We start from the raw sequence: 13,541 nt of genomic DNA on the forward strand, positions 1-13,541 counted from the left end.
ATAAGTATTACAAATTGACATTTCTCTATAGCACATTTACATTCTGTTTTTTTTTTAAGTAAATAGTACTCTACTACAACTGATTTGTACCATTTAGTGAATATGTTTATTGACAGACCAAAAGTTGGCTCTTCTATCTAAAGAAACAGCCAATTAGCTTCCTCAAGGGAAAACTACCAAACCAAAAAGTTTCTTTTCTGGCCAGGTGGCATTTGCCTTTAATAGCAGCACCTGGGAGACAGAGGCAGGTGGATATCTTGGAGTTTGAGGGCAACCTGGTCTACATAGTCAGGGGTAGCTACACAGTGAGATCCTGTATCAAAACAAAAATAAGCATTCTTTTCGTAACAATAATTTCAATATTCATGTTTTTTCTCCCTACAATATTCGCACTGATAAACTTGCTGGTCCCCCCGTATTCTACATTAATTTCCCTGTAAGTCAGTGATTCTCAACCTTCCTAATGCTTCCACCCGTTTTTAGGTATATGGCAGCTCCTCACCTTATAGTGACCTCTAACCATAAATTTATTTTGTTGCTACTTCATAACTGTAATTTTGCTACTGTTATGAATGGGAATATAAATACCCGACATGCAGGACATACCCTATGTAACCTCCAAAGGGGTCACAGCCCACAGGTTGAGAACTGCTACTGTAAATATTTTTTTTTTTCTGCTTACCTGCTTGCTTGTTTGAGACAGGGTCTCCATGGAGCCTTAGCTGGTTAGCTGGCCTGGAACTCACTATGTAGACCATAACTGGCCTCACCATTATACAGAGCTGTCTACTTCTGCTTCCCAAGTGCTGAATGGGATTAAAGGTGTATGCTACCATCCTGGCAAAAAGGTTTATTTTATTTTAATTATGGACATGTGTGTGTGAGTGCACCCACGTAGTCAGATCCCCCAGAACTGGAGTCACAAGTGTGAGCTGCCTGATATGGCTGCTGAGAACCAAACTCTGGTCTTCTGAAGGAACAGTACATTCTTTTAGCCATCTCTCTAGCCCTATAAGCCTATTTTTAAATAGCTATTAAAATTATAATTTTCTACTATAAATAAATAAGTATCTATATTATCCATAAGTAATAAGTAATACAGACTATATGTTAATTGTGCTAAATCCCTCATCGGTTTTCCTTGACCACAGGTAGCTTGGTAAGTTATTGTGTAACTTCACAGTTATGAACGAGGAGCTTGTATAAAAGAGTTCCTAAATTTCATTTTGTTTGATCCTTTTCTTCAGTGAAATTGGGTCAAATGGTTTTCCAGCCAAATATCTACCAGGAAAGAGGAACATTCAATCCTCATGTCATCTAAGCAAGCAACGTTCTTTGTCTTTTTAAAAAATTTATGTACTTATTACATAGTGTTCTGCCTGCATGTATGCCTGCAACCAGTAGAGGGCACCAGATATAATTATAAATGGTTGTGAGCCACCATGTGGTTGCTGAGAATTGAACTCAGGACCTCTGGAAGAGCAGCCAGCACTCTTAATCTCTGAACCACCTCTCCAGCCCCCAGCCTCCAGCCCCTAAAGGGCTTGCTGCCAGATACTCACCCTGGGAGCTATAAGGAATACCAATTCTACTACAGTCTCGAACCATGTCCACAAAGCTGGAAATCTTAAATTCTTCTGCTGCTTCCTCATCTTCATACTAAGGGAAATTAAAAGAAAAATGGACTCCAATGAGATACACCATTCAAAGTTCACATTATACGTATGTATTTTCTTAGGGACTGTGTCTTCTTCCTCCCCTCAACACACACACAGGGTCTCACTGTGTAATAGCCCCGGCTGTCCTGGAACTCGCTTTGTAGACCAGGCTGGCCTCTAACTCATAGAGATCCACCTGCCTCTGCTTCCCAAGTGCTGGGATTAAAGGCATGAGCCACCACCAGCAGCCTCAGGGACTGTCTTAAATGTCATTTATAAAGAACTATTACCAACTAGGGAAGGATGGCTTCCTAAAGCCACCCTATTTGTTGATCAAAAATAGTCTCCAATTCTGCGTCTCATAAACAAAAAATCAACTCAAAATGGATTGAGACTTAAATGGAAGAGATAAAACCTATTCCTCCAAGTGTCCCCAATAATCACATGGAAAGAAATGTTCTTAATCAATACTGGGTAGAAATTGCCATGACATTCATTATAGGAAGGAAAATCTCAATTTGTTTTCTAGTCAGATTCTTCAAAAGGACCCAAAGGGAAACAGAAATAGACACCAGGAAACCCAGATATAAATGTCACAAAGTTTAGGACAATTCTAACCTTTGAAGGCATGTCAGGTCTTTTGACATTGTAACCCAACCAACTCTGTCATCTATAAAGTTTATACTCACTCAAAAAAAAAAAAACCTAATCAACTTATACATTAAACAGAATAATATTCTACTAAGCTGGTGGAATGTCCCTTTAATCCCAGCACTTGGGAGGCAGTTGTCTGAATTGCAGGCCAGTCAAGGCTACACAGTGAGACCCTGTCTCAAACAAAATACATAAATAAAAATAAAGGAGACAGCAAGATCCTATAACTATTTAAATAAACCTGCAAGTTTGTGTCGAGCAACATTTACAGCTATTCATGGCTGCTGCAGCCCTCCGGCAGCAGGCTGGAAAGCCTGCAAGGGCAGTCTCTGAGCAGTCATCCTGAAGACAGACTGAGACGGGTGAAGGAGAGGCTGGACAGGAGGGTGGGCTCAGGACCCAGAGGAAGCTTCTGCTGTCTCCTTCAGGTAAACAGCCTCACAGTAGAAAGCTTTCTACTTGAATATTCACTTTTGTGTAAGCATACTCAGACACTGGATCTGTAATTTTTTTTAATATGTAATTTTTTAAAGGGGTTTCTGTTCCAAACATACACTTTTCTAAAAGAAATACTTATCCTGTCTTCTCTCCTTACCTCATTTTCTGTCATGCAATGGAAATGAAGGTTTCTCCAATGTGCCACGTAAGGCAAAAGATAGCGGTAGTTGATGGGATTACAGTACAGATGGACGCTATCTGATTTAATCAATAAAATCACATCTGCAAGAAGAAAAAAGCAAAACACAAAATTGTCAGAGACTTTTCCTTCAGTTTCTGCTCAGAAAATACATAACTCCACTTTATGCACAAGACTGTAGTTATGCAATTCAGAGTTTGCATGGGTTCATTTCTAGCATAACAAACAAACAAACAAAATTCCAAAAGCAAACCATACAGTTATTTCAGAAACAATGGAACAAAAGTCTAAATGAGTAATTATTTAATCAAGCAATAGTCAGGTGTGGACAGTAAGGTTTTCTATTGCCTCTGCAATGCTCCCTTTGTGGTGGCCTTCTAAATATGACAGTGTAAGGCCAAAATAAGTCGAAAGAGCAGAGTTCATTCCTGAAACAGTGTCCTGCAAAGTTCAACAGTCAGAGCTGCGACACCAGTCCTGGCCATGTTACTCATTCACGGACTAACTGATGACACACTGGTTGCATTCCTGAAGATGAAGCCGCAGCCACACACATGCTCAGCAAGCAACCTGTCACCCTCAGCCCATTTCACTCTTTTAATGACAGGATCTCACTAAGTTGCTTCAACTGGCCTTGAACTGAATATATAGCTCAGGGAGACACTGAACTTGCAATCCTCTTGCCTCAGCCTCCCAATCAGCTATGATTTCAGGGCCGTGCCACTAGGACTGGCTATTTAATTAATTAATTAATTAATTAATTAATTAATTAGACTATCTAGCCCTCGCTGACCTGGAATTCACTGTGTAAAGCAGGCTGGTCTTGAATTTACAGCAATCCTCCTGCCTTTGCTCCTAAATGCTGGGATTACAGGCAAGCATCACCATACCTAGCTTCACAATGCACTCTCAATGAGGAGATAAGTATCAAATGGAAATAACATGGCTAGTCAATCAAGAAACAGTATCAACTATGGCAGGGACTCTACACTAAAACCAGTGTCTAAAATTCGTGTCCAGCCGGACGGTGGTGGCGCACGCCTGTAATCCCCACACTTGGAAGACAGAGGCAGGTGGATTTCTGAGTTTGAGACCAGCTTGGTCTACAGAGTGAGTTCCTGGACAGCCAGGGCTATACAGAGAAACCCTGTCTTGAAAAACAAAAATAAATAAATAAATAAATAACAAAATTAATTTATTAGTTAATTAATTAATTAAAATAAAATTTGTGGCCAGAGGCTCATTTGACTCCAAGCAGTTGTGAGCCTGGACACTGCGTGCCAGTCTTAGGACAGCTGCTGTGTACAGCAGTGAGCTCGTGCAGAGGAAGAGGCTGGAAGGATGGAGACACAGGCAAGCGAACGAGCTTCTGGAAACACACCAACAGATTACAGACTCAGCAAAGAAATCCCAAGTGTACAAGGAAACCCAGGCAAATTCAAGAGCCATGAGATGGGAAATGGAATGGGGCAGAAATATTAAAGTAGCCTGAGTGTGAAAAATGAGCGTAGTCCTAATTCCAAAAGAAAAATGGGCTTTGCTCAAAGGCAACAGCGGAACCACCAGGCCTCTCACTAACAGGACCACACTAGGAACGGGTGGAGTGAGAAAAGTGCAGAGAGAAGGAAGAGCTTCTCTCGCATGTCTCAGCACTGGCTTCCTCATGTCCCAGAGCCCCAGGTCCTGTCCTAAATCAACTGTAGACTTCCTGCTAAGGGAGAAACTCCGTGACACCTGAAAAAGTGGGGCAGCAGTGCATACACCACACATATCTACAGTGAATATAATCTTAAAGTTTTAGGATCCAAAAACAGATGTATAATAACAACTGCTAGCTACATCTAATTACAGATTTCGTACTCTCAATGGACTCTGATATCTAACAGAGTTAACAGTCAGATAAGAGAAGAAAATATGGTCAAGCACTAGGGAGGCAGAGGAAGCCAGATCTTGGGGTCTGAGACCAGCATGGTCTCCACACAGAGTGAGTTTCAGTTCAGGCAGAGCTATACAGAGACTCTATCTCGAAAGGGGACGGGAGAAGAAAGGACAAAGCCAGGAAGGCTGGCGTGTGCTTAGGACTCGGCACAGGGAGGTTCAAGGAAGCCACTCTGACTGACATAGAGACACTCTGCTCAAAACAAAATTAAATTCAAAGAAGGTAGCAACAGGAGAGTGAGAAGGGAGAAGCAGGAGGACTAGAAAGAGAAAGGGAGAGGGGGCAGGATGAGATGGTAGGGTGGGCCAGGATGAGCTTTTAATCACAGAATTCTCAGTATGGGGCCAGCCTAGTCTACACAACTTGTTCCAGGATAGCCAGAGCTACACAAAAAGAACCTACCTCAATAAATTAAAATAAATAATAAATGTAAAATTATGTAAAATGTTTTAAAAATAACTTTGAAAAGAACCTCATGTGGGCCTTTTCTATGCACAGCGAGGCTAAGGTGGAAGCAAGCTGGCTGTGGTGGCCTGCTCCGTTATCCCAGCACTCAGCAGCATCTCTGAGGCCCAGCTCTGTGAGTGTGACGTCAGTGTGCTCTACACACGGTCGCTCCAGGGCAGCAGGGTTACAGAGTGAAACTCTGCCTCAAATCCCAAAAACTAGAAGCATAAATCTGCTAACTTTAGCTTTCTAACTATAAGGATTTAAAAATGACTTTATTAATTTGAAGTAAAATGCTTATTTACTAAGTATCCCCTGTGCAAAGTGACAGGATAAAAGCACATCTTTGGGAATTTAAATGCACTCCTTATTTTTAGTACTAAAACATCCTTGCAATCATGAAATGTAGCAACTGGAAACTTCCAAAATAAATTATTTCCAAACCACTACATGTAAGGGAAGATATTTTATTTTATATTTGAGATTTTTGTTTTGTTTTGTTTTATTCATATGGGTACCATGCTTGCATACATGTCTGTGTATCACTCCTGTGCCTGGCAGCTGCACAGAAGCCGGGAGAGGGGCCTGATCTCCCCCACTTAAGTCGCAGACAGTTGTGTCATCGCCTGGTCATAGGGAATTGGATCCAGTCCTCTGGAAGAACAGCCAGTGTTCTTAACCACCTAGCCCTGCCTTGGAATCTACTAAGTACACCAGGCAAGCCTTAACTGTACGGAGATCCACACCGAACTTCCAAGTGATGGAATTAAAAGGTTGAAACACTTTGCCTGGCCAAGAAATGTAAAATCAAAATCTGAGACAAACAAACAAACAAACAAAAATAAGTTGAAAAACAATTGGTATCTCTTAGCAACATTAGAAGCTACATCCATAAAGTTTCAACAACATGACTACCCAAATATGAGCTAAACAAGGACACCACCAATGGACATGTCAGTGGACAGAGAAAATCCCAGGAAGCCTCAACCTACACAAAGAACTGTGGCAACTGGGAAAAAGCTGGAGCAGGAGAGTTGTCCTTCCCCAGAGAAGAACACACCAACTGATTGTCCAGTGACAAACAACCCTGAAAACATACGTACAAACAGTATTATATGGACTGGAACGATTATATTATATATAGGACTATATGTGTATATACATATATGCATGCAATAATAATTAAAGAAAAAAGAGGCCAAGAATTGAAGGAGGGGGAGGGGCATACAAGAGGGTTTAAAACAGTGGTTCTCAACTTTCCTAATGCTATGACTCTTTAATACAGTTCTTCATGTTGTGGTGACCCCACCATAAAATTATTAATGTTGCTCTTCTATAACTATTATTTGTCACAATGTAAATGTTTTTTGTAGACAGAGGTTTTGACCCACAGGCTGAGAAACATGAAGGAAAGGGAAGGAAAAGGGGTTACATTGTATTATAATGTCAAAACCTAAGAAGAAAAGGACCTGATAAAGATCACTGTGGCGCTCCTGGGCATATACCCAGAGGATTCCCCACCATGTAATAAGGATACATGCTCTACTATGTTCATAGCAGCCCTATTTATAATTGCCAGATGCTGGAAAGAACCCAGGTATCCCTCAAGAGAAGAGTGGATACAAAAAATGTGGTATATCTACACAATGGAGTACTATTCAGCCATTAGAAACAATGAATTCATGAAATTCTTAGGCAAATGGATGGAGCTAGAGAACATCATACTAAGTGAGGTAACCCAGACTCAAAAGGTGAATCATGGTATGCACTCACTAATAAGTGGTTATTAACCTAGAAAACTGGAATACCCAAAACATAATCCACACATCAAATGAGATACAAGAAGAAAGCAGGAGTGGTCCCTGGTTCTGGAAAGACTCAGTCAAACAGTATTTGGCAAAACCAGAACGGGGAACTGGTTAGGGGTGGGAGGGAGGACAGGGGAAGAGAAGGGGGCTTACGGGACTTTCGGGGAGTGGGGGAGGGGGCTAGAAAAGGGGAAATCATTTGAAATGTAAATAAATTATATCGAATAAAAAAAAAAAGCCAAAAAAAAAAAAAGATCACTGTGGTGGCTTGTGCATGCAGACCACACATAAGAGGCAGAGAAGCACCTCAGACAGAAGCTTACCTCAGACAGAAAGATAAGCAAGAAAAAATGAAGGATACTAACTCAAAGCACTTTCAGTCTCCTTGTTCTGCGATCATAATAATAATAATAAATAAAAAACAGCTCTAACTAAAATATGGATAGTATTGGGGTTGTTACCAAGGCAAAAATTTCAAAGACAGTACAACTCAGAACTATTGACAGCTTAATAAGAAAATTCTTCATTGCATAACAGGCTTTCTTGTGTATTTTGTGATGTTTAGCAGCAGCCCTGGTGTCCACTAGATGCCAGTAGTACCACAGACTGAGCTATGGCTATCAAAATGTCTTCAGACATGGCTAAATGTCCCCCAAGGGACAAAACTGCCCCCTATCTGAGACCACACTACTCAAGTGAGATCATCTGACACCGAATGTTTGCTTTCATGGTCTCCCAGCTGCCTTGCAAGTGTCTTGTCTCTCGTCCAGTTTTCCTTGTTTGTTCCATGTCTCCTGACTCATCTCGCAGACAATTTATAATGCTAAGTATTCGATATGAGAAGTAGCTCCTGGGCAACAGCCCACAGGAGCATCAACACATGCAGTGTCTCCAAGCCAGAGAAGGCAGACTGCAGGCAGAAAGCCTGCATTGTATTAAAGTCATACAAAAAAAAACAATTCCCAAAGACAGCAAAACAATAGCCCCTTGTTCCTCAGCTAAAGATCCACATAAAATCTTCTTTCTCACAAGAGCGGCTTACAAGAGCAGCTCAGCTTTGCCTCAAAGCAGAGAGTGCTTTCACTGGCAACAGCACACGATCTGAACCTTCAGTGAAAAGGAGCAGTGGGCAATCCTAAGAAAAACTAGTACCCAGCCAAGAGCCCAAGCCAAACAACAATGTCTGCTTTTGGTCTCAAAGATGATTTACCCAATAAATGTATTCTGAAAACTGCTGCTGATAATCTGTTATCCAGTGCATGACCAATAGGAACGTTCTTTTTAATAGGTCAACAAGGAAATGCTATTTTTCACTATTAAAAAGATAAAAATCTTACCTGGTGTAATCCCAGCTACTTGGGAGGCTGACGCCAGAGGGTTGCCAATTTTAAGACCAATTAGAGGACCACACATCATTCAAACAGTAAAACAAATAAGGCAAGAATTTACTGGAGCTTTGGACTATTTAAATTCTGATTATATTTTCCTATTAAAAGATGACAAATAGGGTGCTGAGTGTCTTTAATCCCAGTATACTAAGAAGGCAGAGGCAGGTAGATCTCAGAGTTCAAGGCCAGCCTGGTCTACACAGTGAATTTCAAGCCTGTTAAAGCTATATGAGACTGTCTCAAAACAAATAATCAATAACAAAAATCCCAAACCACAGAAACAGAAACAAAAAATCATGAACAGAGGCTGTTCAGATGGCTCAGAAGTTAAAAGTACTTGCTAATCTTCCAGAGGACCTGGGTTTGATTCCCAACACCTGAATGGTGGTTCACAACCATCTATAACTCCAGTTCCAGGAGATCCAATGTTGTCGTCTGGGCTCCAAGCATGTATGCATGCCTGCACGTGTGTACACACACACACACACACACACACACACACACACGGTACATATACATACATGCAAACAAGACATTCAACAATACAGTAAAATTAGAATTAAAACAATTTCTACAAAAAGATCATGAATGGTCCAAAGAAATAAATGACTCTCTCCTACTCTCTCCTACCATTTGCTAATATACAGACTTACCATCTAGAATTTCTTCAGAAAATCCTGTTTTCTCAAAATCAGTGGTATTCTGACTGTATAAACCAAACAGAAGGTAATTTGCCAGCTCTCTACAGCCTTCGTTGTACCTGCTGTCAATTCCTGCAAAGCAAAGAAGGCTGTGATTAGCTGTCCTATACCATGGAATACAGTAAGAGCCAATGATTAACCTGTTTAGTAAAGCCTTGATGACCAAACCAGTTTTATGCTAAAACTAAATAAACAACCCCGAGAGAGAGAGAGAGAGAGAGAGAGAGAGAGAGAGAGAGAGAGAGAGAGAGAGAGAGAGAGAGAGAGAGAAACAGACTGAGACATAAGGTAATCCTTGGATCTCAAGATTCACACAGGTCGAAGAATTAAGCAACAAGGTCACTAAGGCTGTTAATTCTGAAATTTTTTTCTTTCAGTTTTTACTTTACACGTATGTGTGTTTAATTTCCATGTATATGTGTATCATGTGTATCTGGTGTGCGAGGAGGCCAGAAGAGCACCACGATGATCTATCAGATCCCCAAGAATTAGAGTTACAGATGGTTATGAGTCACCATGTGGGTGCTGGAAATCAAACCTGGGTCCTCTGGAAGAGCAGTCAGTGCTCTTCTCTATGGAACTACCTCCAGCCCATATGAAACAATTCTTAAGGACAAAAAACCCAGAAAATATGGTCTTCTATGGATTTATTACAGAATTTTTTTGTTAGCCTAAGAACAGATCTCAAAGAGATCCCTATGAAAAATGTGTATGATCAAATAAAAACAAGTGAAGGCAGTTTGAAAGAGGAGGACAAGTGGATAGACTAACACCCACTAGCCCTTCCCAAAGGTCAGAAGCATGCTTAGACTGCACTGTAAGGTGTGATGAGGTGATACACACTCCTGCAGATGACCTTCGCTAAGGTTAGGCTAGAAAGGCTGGACCAGAGACAAAAGCAAATTACACGACACTGTCTTTACTTCTGTCTCTCAATGACTTAGCCGTCCTAAGACTACAGCTGTTTGCAGGATGGAAGGACCAGAGTCACTCACCTGCTCTCTGTGTGGTTTTGAAAAGAAAGGGTTGTAGCTGGGCACAGTGGCACAGGACATTAATACTAGTACTAGGGAGGCAGAAGCAGGCAAGTCTCTGAGTTTGAGGCCAGCCTGGTCGACAGAGCAAGTTTCAGGACAGTTAAAGGCAGGCAGGCAGACAGGCAGGCAGGCTTGTGGTGGGAGCTCCCTCTTTATCTCACTAACACCCCTCTTAATATTCACCATCATTAAGTGTCACAGGAATGAAAACTGGGAAGATGCTAGCCTATAATGAACCTTACATGACAGCATTACTGGTATCTTCCTGAGATCAAGACTACAACTTATGATTAAAGCACTGACCTAGGATGCAGAGAATCCCATCAGGTTGAGACTTGCTGCTCTGGGTCAGGACACTTTGAACCTTGCGGAGCCGGCTGCAGCTGTAACAGAACAACAGGGTTTCCTGAGTGAGGAAGTGAGAGTCCACAGGAGGCCCACACAGGGGGATGGCTTTGTTAGGTAAGGAAAGTGGCACCTAGCTCTTTAATCAGAACTTTACCCTTCTTTTCCATGTTCCAAAAGAGATTTAGTGTAAATGGTCTAAAGACTATCTAGACAACCTAAATTTAGCCTTTCTCAGTTTGTCTCAAAAGTAACAAACAGAACCAAAAATTGATACAAAGGTCTCAATAAACTAAGCTCTAATTATCCCAAACAACTACCTTACAGACTTTTAGCACAGAAGACACGCTCAGCTGGGTGGTGGTGGCGGCGCACGCTTTTAGTCCCAGCACTCTGGGAGGTAGAAGCAGGCAGATTTCTGAGTTCGAAGCCAGCCTCGAAGACTCTGGTCTACAGAGTGAGTTCCAGGACAGCCAGGGCTATACAGAGAAACCCTATCTCGAAAAAAACCAAAATCCAAAAAACAGAAAACAAAAAAAAAGAAAAAAAGAAGACATGGTCTTCTTAGAGAGCTATTACTCCTTTGGTAGAAGGGATATTCTTCCCACTCAGGCAAAGTGTAAGGAGACATATATTCCTAAACAATACAATTTCTATGAACTCTACTGCCTTTCTGTTTCCCTCTATTCCCTTTCAGTAACCCCAAAAATGAATACCCAATTTCATGGTCAAGCCTGATTCTTCCCCACCACCTCCATGTCTAATCTCACCCCATAAACATTTTTAACTGTTTAATATCATTAACCATGAGTGATGCAAACTACACTACTTTGAGATTCCATCTTACCATAGTCATAATGTCTGACATAAGGAACAAGTGACAAGTACTAAAGAGGACACGGGGCAGCAGCGACCTCTATCTACTAGCTGGTAGGGATATATGTATGGCAGGGTCTAAACTGCTGCAGACACTATGGAAATCAATGTGTGGAGGTGTAAGGCTAAAAACAGAACTGCCATATGGCCTACCTATCCTGAGCATATACACAAAGGACTCCATATCCTACAACAGAAATACTTGTACATCTATATTTATTGCTATCTATTCAAAATAGGTAGGAAATAGAATCAGCATATGGATAAGGAAAATGCAATACATATACGCATCAGAATTTATTCATCTGTAAAGAAAATGAAATTATGAAAATTTCAGAAAAACAGATAGAGCTAGAAAATAGTATAACAAGATAATTTAATCCCAGAAAGACCCTGCATGCCCTCTATGCGCTGGAGAGACAGCTCAGTAATTAAGAGCATTGATTGCTCTTCCAAAGGACCAGGGTTCAATTCCTACCACCCGTAAGAGAATTCACAACTGTCTGTAATTCCAGTTCCAGGAGACCTGACACCCTCCCATATATGTGGATGTTGAACACAAATGTACATAATATTTTAAAACAAAAAGTTAAGTATGTGTATATTCATGTAGGTGCCCACAAGGCCAGAGACACTGGATCCCTGTGGAGCTGGAGTTGAAGATGGTTATGAACCACTCAATGAGGGTTCCGAACTCAGGTCCTCTGCAAGAGAACCATTGCTCTAGGCCTAGCTTCAAGTTTTTAGATTTCTATATTTCACTTATAATCTTTATAAAGGTCTCATGAGAGGGGGAGGGTAAGATGACTTAACTAGGGGAGGTGACAGTAGCACACAGGTGCTCTGAAGGAAGAGGGGAGGACACTGGCGGTAAAGGCTGTGCAGGTCGGTGGGTGGGTTTGAGGGAAGAGAAAGGAGTAGGGTAGGGTAGTCAAAACTAAGGATCTATAGCTGGGCAGTGGTGGTGCATGCCTTTAATGCCAGCTCTCCAGAAGCAGAGTCAGTCAAATCTCTGTGAGTTCAAGGTCAGCCTGATCCACAGAGCAAGTTCTAAGACAGCCAGGGATTCACAGAGAAACTCTATCTTGAAAAGCCAAAACAAAACTGAGGATTTATAAAAATGCCTCATGGAAGCCTACTACTATGTCATCACACAATATGATTGAAAGCTGGGGGGATGACACAATAATTAGGAGCACTTCCAGAAGACCAGAGTTCAGCTCCCAAGACCGAGGTCCAGTCCAGCACCACATCAGCAACTTATACCTCCTTGCAACTCCAGTCCCAGCGGATCCAATGCCCTCCTCTGGTCTCCCTGGACGGGCACACAAGGCAACACACACACACACACACACAACACACACACACCTATACTATAAACCTTGGCTGGGGTGGTCACAGAACCTAGGGAAACCGATTATTACTGTTTTTTGAATAGAAGTCATCAAATACTTATGTCTATCCCCATAGAGCTGCACTGCTCCTACCCTCGTTCAGAGAAGCTTCTTTCTGCAGTGGATAGTGATTGATGCAGAGGCTCATGGCTACTCAGAGTGCTGACAATGCAAGTGACTGGGACACTATGGGACACTCTTTGAGCCACCACCACCTCCTCTTCCACCACCCCACCTTCACTGCCTCCTCCACCTCCATCACCACCTTCACCACCCCCACCACTACCTCATCTTCCACCACCTCCACCCACCACCCCTACCTTCACCAACACCCCCTCCTCCTCCTCTACAACCTCCACCTTTACCTCTTCAATCACCCCAACCCCTCTTCCTCTTCCACCTCTACCCCCACCTTCACCACCCCACCACTACCTCATCTTCCACCACCTCCACCACCTTTACCACCCCTCCTCGACCACCACCAGCACCAAGGCTTGGTGACCATCACAGAAGGGAAGGAAGGAAGGAGGGAGGGAGGAAGGAAGGAAGGAGGAAGGGAGGAAGAAGGAAGGGAAGGAAGGAAGGAAAGGAAGGAAGGAAGAAAGGAAGGAAGGAAGGAAGGAAGGAAGGAAGGAAGGAAGGAAGGAAGGAAGGAAG

The 13,541-nt window shown here is 42.1% G+C and overlaps 1 protein-coding gene across 2 annotated transcripts in view; it reads right to left on the reverse strand.

The window, feature by feature from the left end:
- The window catches only part of Dnaaf9 (dynein axonemal assembly factor 9), a 127,091-nt gene that overhangs the window by 103,052 nt on the left and 10,498 nt on the right, over nt 1-13,541 (reverse strand). For both annotated transcript variants that reach the window (XM_052183646.1, XM_052183645.1), the window contains exons 2-5: nt 10,573-10,652; nt 9,185-9,304; nt 2,908-3,032; nt 1,563-1,659 (exon numbers count right to left, since the gene is read on the reverse strand). In XM_052183646.1, coding sequence (XP_052039606.1) covers nt 1,563-1,659; nt 2,908-3,032; nt 9,185-9,304; nt 10,573-10,652 — 422 coding nt within the window. The remainder of the gene's footprint in view (nt 1-1,562; nt 1,660-2,907; nt 3,033-9,184; nt 9,305-10,572; nt 10,653-13,541) is intronic.

This window comes from Apodemus sylvaticus, chromosome 5 (assembly GCF_947179515.1).
Source record: "Apodemus sylvaticus chromosome 5, mApoSyl1.1, whole genome shotgun sequence".
Taxonomy (NCBI): Eukaryota; Metazoa; Chordata; class Mammalia; order Rodentia; family Muridae; genus Apodemus; species Apodemus sylvaticus.